The sequence below is a fragment of the Marmota marmota genome, unplaced genomic scaffold (assembly GCF_001458135.2).
Source record: "Marmota marmota marmota unplaced genomic scaffold, marMar, whole genome shotgun sequence".
In the NCBI taxonomy this organism is placed as follows: Eukaryota; Metazoa; Chordata; class Mammalia; order Rodentia; family Sciuridae; genus Marmota; species Marmota marmota.
This window is the reverse complement of record NW_025999943.1, coordinates 10,350,976-10,363,553: the sequence shown is the minus strand read 5'-3', so window position 1 is coordinate 10,363,553 and position 12,578 is coordinate 10,350,976. Positions and strand designations below refer to the sequence as shown.

The 12,578-nt window shown below is 37.0% G+C and overlaps 1 protein-coding gene across 12 annotated transcripts in view; it reads left to right on the top strand.

Moving 5' to 3' along the window:
* Positions 1-1,722, top strand: part of Ift88 (intraflagellar transport 88) — a 123,741-nt gene extending 122,019 nt beyond the window's left edge. For 9 of the 12 annotated variants that reach the window (XM_015499344.2, XM_048801429.1, XM_015499343.2 and 6 more), the window contains 2 exons: positions 1,086-1,196; positions 1,437-1,722. In XM_015499344.2, the coding sequence (XP_015354830.1) occupies positions 1,086-1,196; positions 1,437-1,558 (233 nt within the window). In that variant the 3' untranslated portion in view covers positions 1,559-1,722. The remainder of the gene's footprint in view (positions 1-1,085; positions 1,197-1,436) is intronic. The other 3 variants (XR_007346969.1, XM_015499345.2, XM_048801430.1) reach the window with 3 other exon arrangements.
* The last annotated feature ends 10,856 nt before the right edge of the window (positions 1,723-12,578 follow it).

Genomic DNA, 12,578 nt, shown 5'->3' with positions numbered 1-12,578 from the left:
AAGTAATAGTGAATAGACTGCTCTCATTAAAGGTGAAACTTTCAGGCGAGGAATATCCTTGGGGCTCTGGACTCAATAGCCAGCATTACTGGGCATGGCTGGCAAACCTCAGCAGTTTAGCAAGACCCTATCTCTTAAAAAAAAAGATTGGATGGTAGCTCACTGGTAAAGCACCCATGGGTTCAATCCCCAGGACCTCCTCCCCTGCAAAAAAAGTAAATCTTACAAAATAGAAAAAGATGACTTCATTGGGCTGAAGATGGAACTCAGTGGTAGAACATGTGCTTTGCATGCAGAAAATCCTCAGCACTGCAAAACAAATAAAAGGTCTGTAGAAAAAAATTTAGGAGAAGAAATTAAAAACTGGCACTGAAGGAGTGGTTCTTTTATAAAACATAATAATAGGAATTAAAGGTTAAAAAGTACTACTAATATTTCCTACTAGTGTTAGTATTCAAACCTCTCTGAAATCTTCAGTGATATAGATTATGTCCTATAGTAGGGCAGCTATAATTCCTTTCAAATTTTTCCTTGTATTTAAGCCAAAATCTATCCCACTATACAGGGAATACCTAATCATCATGTACATGAACCTTCTGTAAATGTTTGAAGAAAGTGATTGTGTGGTCTAGGTTCTGTGCCACCTGAGCTCAACTGATCAACCTATAATGATATTTTTCATATGCTGTAGTTTTAGGGCCTCTCACTAGCCTTGATTTAAGGTTGATGATAAAGCTCGTACTCATCTTGTACCCTTTTATTTGTTATTTATTCAGATGCTATTTCTATAGAAAGTTATACCAGTCAGGGTAATCTCTCAATTTCTCATACAACTTCTGTAAAATTGAAACCTATATAACTAAGGACACTTTGAAAGAATATATATAAAGACTACTGTTAAGCGATGTTTTATATATTATAGATTTCCCACAAGAAATTCTTTTAAACAAGAATTATATTTCTAAGAAGTTGGCTTCCAGATGAAAAAAATCTGTTTCTTGGCAAATAAATATTCTTTAAGATACGTAAGTAGTGTTGTTTTCTCAGCCTATTAAACAAATGCATTTTTATTTTTGTGTTTTCAGATAGTGGCCAGAACAGTAGTGCCAGTAGTAAAGGTGAACGACTCAGTGCCAAACTCAGAGCTTTACCTGGGACAAATGAACCTTATGAAAGTAGCAGTAACAAAGAAATAGGCAAGTGCTGGTACTCCCCATTCAGTTCCCACAGGATAGCAGGTCTTAAGAAGACTGGTGAGATGGCAAATGTATAATTGGGGATTACTACAAATTTTTACATATAGACAAAACTTAAAATGACTTGGGAGAGCATTTCTGTTCACTCTGAGTTGTTCAGTTTTAATTAAGACTAAATGGGTTCGTATTTCTTTTGTTTTTCTATATTACTCTAATGGTACAATCTGTTTTGAAACCTAGATGCTTCCTATGTGGATCCACTTGGCCCTCAAATAGAAAGACCAAAAACTGCAGCCAAAAAAAGAATCGATGAAGATGATTTTGCTGATGAAGAATTAGGAGATGATTTGCTTCCAGAATAATATACCCTTTAATATGTTATTTATTAAAGGAAATTGCCTTAAAAGATAATACTCATGTTAAACTTGGATTAAATAGCCAAACCTTAATATTGTACTCTGTTAAAACTTTATGTATATTTGTCTTATATGAGTATGGACTTAAGAATAAAAACATGTAAAACTAATACTTTAGGTCATTGACTTTCTTTCCTTTCGTTAACATTGATCACAGTAAGAATATTTTATGATCTCTGGGCATGGTGGCACATGCCTGTAATCCCAGCGACTTGGGAGGCTGAGGCAGGGGATCACGAGTTCAGAGGCAGCCTCAGCAACGGTGAGGCACCAAGCAGTTTAGTGAGTCCCTGTCCCTAAATAAAATACAAAATAGGGCTGGGGATGTGGCTCAGTGGTTCAGTGCCCCTGAGTTCAATCCCCAATACCAAAAAAATTATATCTATACACACATATATAAGTGCATGTGCGTATTCACAATAATACACTCTTAATACTGCAGTGCATGCTAATATCTTGTGTAATTTCATTAAAACAAATTAAAATGCTAGTAGAGAAATCACTACATTTCATGGTTTACAGCAGTGCTAGAACACATGAATGATCTTTATTCAAACTAAATTGCTTGGAATTTAGAAATTACAAGTCTTTGGAAGTTATAAGGATCCTAACAATATTAAAACAATTATGTTTTAAAAACAATATAAATTATAACAAGAGAAAATACTAAACCATAACCCTGTTGCTCTTTTCTATAGTTTCTACCTTTATCCCACTGATGTATATATCAAAACCGTGGAGCAATAACAAGTCTGAGATTGTTTTTCCCATTTGTGTGACTCAGAGTACTAGGTGGAGGGCAGGATTGCTTGCATTTTCTATTAGCAGTGTTTTTGACTGGTCTAGACTGTCCAGAGGAATAATAATGATGGGATAGTCAGAAGAAGTGGCTCACTTTTAACGCTACACTAAAGACAATGGGCCCCTCCATCTTATTTTTTGGTTGGTTGGTTGGTTGGTTGGTTGATTGTTCTGAGATGGATTCTTATTATGTTGCCCTGGCTGGTCTCAAATTCCTGGGCCCAAAGGATCCTCCACCATCAGCCTCTGAAATAGCTGAGACTATAGACTTGTGCCATGATGCCCAGCCCCTTCATCTTATTTAACGTATCTCTACAATGTGCATACTACTACAATGTGCATACACACATGCACTTATATATGTGTGTGTGTGTGTGTGTGTGTGTGTAGATACTACTGTTAGGTACAGCAGGAAGAAAACCAGAATTAAACCACAAGCTCCCATGGCTCTATGATTACTTGATTCCCTCTAACTCTACTCTTTATCAGTTAAGGGCAACACTACTCAGTTCCTCAGCAATAAATTTTGGCATCATTCTTTCTTCTCTTTCCACACGATCAATTAGTAAAAGTCTTCCCAACTCTACCTCTGATTTTTGTGCTCAATCCCAAAGAAGGTTATAATCTAATAGAGGAGACATTCAACTAATACATTAAACATCTAGTATATGCATAAAACCAAGATTCTATGGATATAGTAGTGAATAAGATCTATCTTCAAGGAGCTTAAATTCTGGTAGGAAGGGCAGACTGTATTTTTTTAAAGAACTTTAGATAATAATTATTAAGTATAGTCAAAATTTATTGAAATGCTATAGGGAGTGATTGTGGTGGAGGAGCAGCTTTAAGAGGTAGCATTTGATGAGAATGATGAGAAAAAAGCAGTGTTCTAGGCAGAAGGAACAGCAAGTACCAACACCTTGAAAAGAGAATTAGCTATATATGTTAGAATGGTGTTAAGTTAGACTGATATTGATATACTCTACCGCCCACACTGATACCCATCCGTGTGGGCGGTAGACTATATGTGCAGGAAAGTAAACAGATGAGATCCAAAAGGTAGACAGGCCAGGCCATGCAGGCCCTTGTAAAGACAGTTTGGATCTTATTCTAGTTATGGTAGAGAAGCCCTTGGAAGGTTTAATTAAAGAGAAATAAACAGTTTGCTTTCATTCAACCTTTACAAGCCAGTAATCACACTGATTGCCCTGAAAATGAATTGGGATGGGTAGATAAGAGTGGAAAGAATTGAAACTACTAGCAATTGTCTAGGTAAGAAATGAAAGTGACTGAGACCAGGTTTTTAGCAATGGCAATTCTAAGAACTGGTCAGATTCAACACATAACCAGAAGCAGAACTGGGAAGAATTTTAATAATTATGTGGAAAAAAAACTAAAAGAAAATTTTTTAAAAAATCATAGTCACTGGAAAGGTGTGAAAGCAATTAAGACTAAACTAAAATTGCAGAGGGGAAAGCCATTTTCTAAATAAGATAATTCCAACTGTTTTCATCTCAGCTGTTTCACAATTCTGGGAATGGGCTGAGAATTTGACTTGACAGAGGGAAAAGGGCTCTTTCTAGGGAAAAGAGAAACAACCTTTTGATGGTCATGTAGGATGGACCTAACAAATTGGAAACTTAGTGCCCAAAACTTTTGGCTGGTTTACAAATGCATCATCGGGCATTTACCGCAGTGGTGCTCCAGCTGGAGTGATGCTGAAAGCCAGGGTATTGGGATGGGGGATTTTAAAGATTTGATAATACTCACACAGCCTTATAGTCCTTAAGGGACAAAGTCGTGCTAGAGGAAAGAACTGTCCACAAACATAAAAGTAGGTAGTCTACCCGCAGACATTTACAATTTTATGAATCTGTGTGGAGTAGGATATAAATTCAAAGCCTGCAGGAGCCAACTTGACTCCCTTCTTTCACAGCTGGAAAGTAAAATCTACTGGGCTCTTAGTCAAAAGCCTAGAAGGACAGGCATGAACCAGGGGTGGACTGACCCTTACAAAATCTACAACCTAACTCAAACCCTGATTGGATGGAGATAATTAGTCCCCAGTGTTCTCTACCTAGCATCGAGAGATTTTTTTCTCTGTTAACAAGATAGTCATTTGTAATCCTTATGATTGTGGTAAATACCAGAGACTGATGTGTAATAAAAAATTACTAGATATACATGCAGACAAGAAAATATGACCAAAACTGAAAATACAAATAGAAGCAGACCTTTATAAGATAGACATAATTAATTTAACAAGGTCTTTAAAATAATGATTAGTGTATTAAATGAAATAGATAAAAGACAAAATGGAGGAAAAGATGAAAATTTCAAGAGTATTGGAATCTGAAAACTGTATACCAGAACTGAAAAAGAGAGTGTCTAAAATAACTTATCTGGATGGGGATTGAACAACATGCCAGTCATAGTAAAAGTCAGGATTAGTGAACACATCAATAGAAAGTACACAAATGAAAGTCCAGAGAGAAATAAGAATGGAAAAAATAAAGCATATGATAAGAGATTTGAACCATGTTGAAGAGTTTAAATAATTATTATAGGAATCCCAGAAAGAGAAGAAAGAGAGAATAGGGTAAAAATAACATCTGGAGTGTTAGGGTCTAGAATTTTCAGGAAGCTCAACAAACACCAAGGAAAGTAAATACTAAGAAAACTAAAGACATATTATGCTCAAACTGTTAAAAAAAAAAAAAAGTCAAAGAAATTCTTTAGAGTTAGAAGTGTACCTCAGTGAGAAGAGTCCTTGATTAATATGTATAAGGCCCTAAGTTCAACCCCATCACCACAGGGGAAAAAAAGAAAAAAAATCTTTAACTAGAATAAGAAAAACTTATTTTCACAGTAACATTCACAAGACTTATCAGTGGACTTTTCAATAAAAACCATGGGGCCAGAGGACAATTAGTAACGTTTTAAAGTGCTGGGAGAAGGAAGGACCTATTAACCTGGAATTGTATTCCTGTAAATATATCCTTTAAAATTTAAGATTAAAGACTTGTCAGATAAACAAAATTTGAGAAAATGAATCACAAGAAAACTAGCTCTACAGGAAATACTAAAAGTGGCTCTATAAATTAAAGGAAAATAATCCTAGAAGGAAGAAAGGTAGAAAGGATAAAAAGCACCAGAAATGTCTAAGAATATATAAAAGAATACTGACAGTTTAAAATACCAATAATAATAATGTCTGGGGTTTTTTAATATTTAGTTTTTAGTTATAGGTGGACACAATATCTTTATTTTATTTGTATGTGGTGCTGAGGATTGAACCCAGTGCCTCATGGATGGCAGGCGACTGCTCTACCTCTGAGCCTCAACCCCAGTCCGCCTGTGGGTTTTAAAACATATATAGAAATAAAACATGACAGTACTAAAAAAATTGGGGATTGGGTATTAAACTGTTGTATCATTCAGACAGGTAGACTGTAATAAGTCAAAAATGTATATTGAATTCTTTTTCCCCCTCCAAGGGAAAAATAGAAGCATGTATAATTAAAAAGCTAACTATTTGCATACCTGAGGCCATTAACTTCTATAAAGATAAAAAAAACTTTGCTTTGCTTATGGTTCTGAAGATTATAGTCCAAGGTTATACAGCTTCATGGTTTTGGGTCTCTGACAAGGGTAACACATCATGGCAAGAGCATGTGGCAGAGCAAACTGCTTAGCTTATCAGCTAAGAAGTGAAGTACAAGACAGGGAGGGACCAGAGGCCCCTTGAAGGGCATGCTCCCAATGACCTATCTTCCAATAGGCCCTACCTCCTATAAAGTTCCCCAGCACAGTTCCCAGTAGTGCCACCCTGGGGACAAAACCTTTAACACATGGTCTTTGGGGGGAACACTCATCCAAACCATAGCACAGTTCAACCAAAACAATGTAGGAGGAATGATACAGTTAGAAAATCACCATTTTGAAACTGCCACAATAGTAACTGATTCAGGCAAGAATCATCAATAGATGCTAAAGCAAGTAGAAGAAAGTTTTATGGGAACAGTACTTATACATAGCCTGAAATCTTGTTACACAAATTATTTATTAATTATAAGAATAAATATAGCCATTTTATATCAAAGAAATCCGGTAAAGGATTCTACCTTAACCAGTGACTAAAGTTAACAAGACCAATAATGGAACAAATCCAAACCACGTGCTTCCTACTCTGAAGTACTAGAGGACACAAAATTATCTAATTAATAATTCTACCAAAAACCTAACCTGACCCTAATGATGAGTAAACATCCCAAATTGAATAAACATTCTATAAAATAACTGGCCTGAACTAATGAAAAGTATTCAGGACATGAGAGAGAAATGTCTGAACTATCCCAGATTGTAGACTGAAAAGATATTTCACCAAATGTAATGCATGGTTTAAGTCAGATACTGGACTGGGGAGAATTGTGTTTTAAAGGATGTAATAGAAACAATGGGTTAAATGTGAACAGGTCTGTCTATCAGATGATAGTATTGTATCTACAGATCTTTCCAATTTCGATTATAGTGGTATGATTATATAAGTGAATGTCTTTGATCCAAGAAACACACACTGAAGTATTTTGGGACATGACCCTGATGTCTACAACCCAATCACTCAGTGCTTCAGAAAAAAGTACAATGATAAGGGCTGGGGATGTGGCTCAAGCGGTAGCATGCTCGCCTGGCATGCGTGCGGCCCGGGTTCAATCCTCAGCACCACATACAAACAAAGATGTTGTGTCCGAAAAAAAAAAAAAAAAAATGAATATTAAAAAAACTTCTCTCTTAAAAAAAAAAGTACAATGATAAAACAATCATGGAAAAAACTAGCAGATCTGAGTGAAGGGTATATGAGTTCTCTTGTACTATTCTTATTACTTTTCCATAAGTCAGAAATTATTTCAAAAGAAAAGTTTTGTTCCATATTTTTAATAGTGAATTATAGTTGTATATAATGATGGGATTCGTTGTTACATATTCATACATGCACACAATATAACAATATAATTTGGCCAATTTCATTCACCAATGTCACCTTCTTCCCTTCTCTCCTCCCTCCTCCTATTCTCTTTCCTCTACTGATTTCCCTTCAAGTTTCTTGAGATTCCCCCCTCTTTAAAATTTTAGTTTTTTTAAAAAGCTAATGAGGGGGGCTGGGGATATAGCTCAGTCAGTAAAGTGCTTGCCTTGCATGCACAAGGCTCTGGGTTCAATCTCCAGCACCACCAAAAAAAGAAGCTAATTAGGAATTAAAAAAAAAAAAAAAAAACTTGACTAATCCAGAGAAGAGCAGATAAAGAATAAAGGATCAGGGCTGGGGTTGTAGCTTAGCAGTAGACATGCTTGCCTAGCATGTGCAGGGCGCTAGGTTCCATCCTCAGCACCAAATAAAAATAAAATAAAGGTATTATGTCCATCTACAACTAAAAAATATTTATATTTTAAAAATATTTAAAAAAGAATAAAGGAACAAAATCAGATGGGCAAAGAGAAAAGAAGTAGCAAGGTGGTAAGACTTAAATCAATTATATTAGTAGTTATATTACATCAGTAATTTTATCAGTTCATTTTTACTTAGTAAAATATCTGAGGCCGCTAACCTTATAAAGAGGTTTATTTATTTTATAGTTTTGGAAATCCAAGGATAAATCACCAGTATTGCTCTGCTCTCATGAGGACCCCATGGTTGATGTCGTCACAGTCACCAGAAGAATGCCAGAGAGGCTAGTGTTCCATGACCTCTTCCAAGGGCACATGCTTTGCTCACCTGAAGTCCTCCCACTTGGCCCCACCTCAGTTTCCACACCATCATCATCACATTGAAGGTCAAGATTTCAACACATGAGCCTTGTGTATGTGTGTGTAAAAGGGTGGATGTACTGAAATATCCAAACCATAGCAGCAATTATAAAATAGTAAATCCAGTAATATTTGTAATTACATAAATAGTAAATGCTAATTACATTACTAATTAGTAAATAAGGCAAATGTAAGTAGAATAAATTTTTCAATTAAATGACAAAGATTATTAAACTATTAAAAATAAGACCCAACTATATTACTTATAAGAGACACATTTTTAAATATAGGATATGGATAAGTTGAAAAAGAAAGCATAAAAAAAGATATACTATGCAAACATTAATCAAGAGGAATGAAGGAGTGGTCAACTATGTCAAAAGGTACAGAAAAATCTAACACGATAAACAAAGATACTTGACTTTGGCCCTAATTATATTATTATTGTGTCTTGGTTGAATGTCACTGCAACGAAGTATTGGAGATAAATGCTCAATTGGAGTGGGTGAGAGAATGAGAAATGAAGTTTGGGAAAGAGAATAAAGACACTTTGATGTAAAAGGAAACACAAAAATCAGATGGTAGCTAGAGTAAGACTGAGGTCAAGAAATCTCATCAAATGTATCAGAAAAGAAGGCAGGATATATGAGCTTGAATACAAAGAGAGCAATAGCTCCTATAGGTGTCAATGGAATGTATGAGAAGGGAAATCGTTAAGCAGATATTTGAGGATGAGGAGATCTTGGAAAAGGGGAATATAGCTGGGAAAGGTAATAGGATACTTGTGGTGAATGCTGTGTTAGCTTTCTGTTACTGCAACAAATTCCTGAAGTAATCGATTTACAAGGGAGGAAAAAGTTCATCTTTGTTCACAGTTTCAAAGGTTTCAGTCCATGTTGTTGGACCCTTTTGCTTTGGGAGCATGTAGCAGAGGAGACCTATTCACTTCCTGGGAGCCCAAATGCAGAAAGAGAAGGAGAATGGCATCTCAAATTCCTTCAAGGACATACCCCCAGTGCCCTAACTTCCTCTTACTAGACCCCACCTCTTAAAGGTTCCACCACCTCCCAACAAAGCCACAGGCTGGCAATCAAGTCTTTTAACACATGGGCCTTGGGGAGATACTTATCCAAATCATAGCAAATTCTAATCTGACTTTGTGATCATGAATTAGAATTGAATCTAGTCAGCTCAATTGCAGGATTTTAGAGTTGGATTATTCCAGGCAAGTATAGCAGAGGGGAAAAGGAGCAAGGGATTAAGCAAGACTGTAGTAACAGTATTGAACAATGAAATCTAGACAAGAAAGAAAATAAGAACTCAGTTGTGGAATGCTTAGAGAAAAGTGGTAGGGTTAGAAGATTGGATGAAATCAGAGAATTGCAGGAATGAGGAAGAAGAGAAAGTGATTGTGTCAGGAATAGGATATTTGATTTGAAATCAAATGTTGGGAGGAGTTGCAGTTATTGGTGATAATAACTTGGATATGACCATATGATCTGATAGTTGGAGATGGGGAGAAAATGACTGAAGGTAGTCACTTAGAAACCAGAGTGATAAATCATCTGTGTGCAGGTTAAAGGTGCCAAGAATAATGAACAGGAATAATGGTAGATAGAGGTGATAAAATAATTAATCATTAAAGAGATGACCAGTCAGATGACAGAAATGAGGAAAAGTATAGGCATGAAATTCTGAGGACAGTCCTTTAAAGGACAGAAAAAAGTTTGGGTAGATATATACACCAGTAACCCAAGAGGGTCAGTATGGAAATAGCCAATCACACATTGGCTTAGTGCTTAAGAATGATTTAAATGTCTTTCCCCAACAGCATGTCCATGCAAAGGAGTCTTGCAGCTGTGCTGGTTTTGAGTTGGCTGAGCAAATCAGGGAGGAAAAAGAATGAGAGGATGTAAAATCAAACCCACATGACTACACCAACAGAAACATCCTCAGTGAAGAACACTACAATTTCTTTAGTTTCTAAGGGAAGATGATGGGCTTGGTTTTGAGTATTTTGTACCCTTTCTTTTCACTTGTATTATTAAATTTGGGCTAATTTTTGGGGGGAGAGGTATGGAGAATGAACTCAGGGGCACTCAACCACTGAGCCACATCCCTAGCACTATTTTGTATTTTATTTAGAGACAGGGTCTCACTCTCACTGAGTTGCTTAGCACCTTGTTGTTGCTGAGGCTGGCTTTGAATTCTCAATCCTCCTGCCTCAGCCTCCCAAGCCGCTGGGATTACAGGCATGGGCCACCACGCCAGCTAAATTTGGGCTAATTATTAACATGCATTTTCCATTTTCACAAATACGTTAAAACTTCAGGGGAATTCACTGTAAAAAAGAACAAAACCATTTGCAACTGTTTATAAGACTTTGCTTCACTGTTAAATCTCACAGATGAATTTTGTATTCTACCAAATGGATAAGCATTTTCAGTATTTGTGATCTTGTACAAAATGAAAACTGTTGGAGACTAATATTTTCTTTCCTACTTCCAAGATAATCAGGAAGAAGTAGGAAGTTGTTTTGTTATCAGACAATGGAAGATATTTGTCAAATACATAAAATATTCTGTGTTACCATAATATGAAAGGCTGTTGTAATAAGACATAGTGATTATTCCCATGAAACTCTTGTAATGATACTCTCTCTCTTAAAGGACTTCCAGGTTTTTTTCCAAATAGAAAATAAGCAGTATTTGAGTACTAATGCTTTTATTCCCATTTTACCGGAAAGGAAACAAACAACATGAACAATTTATCTGCTATCAGAGAAAATATTTTATAACCCAAAATAAATGTTTACTCACTAACAGTTGTAAATTGCTTAAACTGGAGATTTCAGAGGAATTTTTCACAGTAAATAAAATGATTACTAAATTCTTCAGTTACAGAACATTCAAGGCATGTGTTTTTTCTACACAGCTTAACTGAAATGTAGTTTAACCAATGGTTTACAATTTAGTCAAATAACAAAGCTGCAAACCACTGAGGGAGTCATAAATTATATCCTTTGCACTTTCAAAAAGCTTTCAGCTGGTATTGATCATTTGTTTTTATTTTCGAAGCATAACAGCTTTAACATAATTATATTCATTAGTCTGACACCTAGAAAGCAATGAGCATTGATTTGTACAATGAACAAATGAGCAAGTTTTCTTGTGTTCTTGAATTATAATTCCTTCGTTTGAGTATATTCAATTTATTCACATAATATTAGGTTCATTTTACATGACTGGGACACTTAGAATTTAGTTAACAAGGGGTAGGAAATCTCCAACATTGTAATAATAGACAAGTGATGCCCACCTACAGCCAAAACCGTCCGATGGGGAAGTATATAATTCTTTGCTTTCAGAGATGATAAAGAGGCACATGATCATTGTATGGGTATTTAGGAGAAAGGAGAAACGGACTCCCCTCACTGCAATAAAAAATAGATATTTCAAAAATTTCTAATGTTTCTTCCGTATTAGCTCTAAAGAGACTCTAGGTTTTGAGTTCATCCTTTTCGCAGGTGGCCCATTCTATCCTTGGATTACTTTAATTCCTACAGAAATCATTTTCCTGAGCCAGAATTCGCCTCCCCCAACTTCATTCTGTAGGCCTCACTTGTCTGCTCTGGAGACCTCTAGGCCAGTTACCACCTCCTTCTTCAGCCAGTCAGGACCGCACCAGTCCACGGGGCAGTGCCAGATCCACTTCTCCTCCTCCTCCAGGACACACAGCACAACCAACAGTCTGCAGCTCTGAGACACCGGGCACCTCGAAGCCATACAGCCGCCGGGTCCCAATCCACGAGGCGTGGAACCCTCAGTTTGTGTGGCTTTTAAATTTTATTTTAGCTAAGGAATCGCTGCATAACACCGTATCATAACAAACGTGAAAACATTTTCGGGGAGATGTTGGGAACACTGGTGAGTACATTTCACGAGGGACAAAATGTTTGACATTTCTGGAGGCCAAGGGTGCAGCGCCGCTCCGTGTCTGTGAACCCGGGCTGCGTCCGCGTCCTTCGGTGCCCAGGAGACGCCGACGCAGGGGTCTGACAGGGCGTCAGGTTCCGGGACCCACTGGCCGGCCCCAGCGTCCCAGGCCGGGAGCCCACGCGGGCCGGNGCCTCAACCCCAGTCCGCCTGTGGGTTTTAAAACATATATAGAAATAAAACATGACAGTACTAAAAAAATTGGGGATTGGGTATTAAACTGTTGTATCATTCAGACAGGTAGGGAGGGGCGGGGCCAGACAGGACTGATGGGGCAGGTAAGGGGGTTGATGCGGAGCTGGTGGAACAGCGGGGTTCAGAGCAAGTCATTTCTACAAAGGCCTGCCGCACTTCCTTGTAGAAAT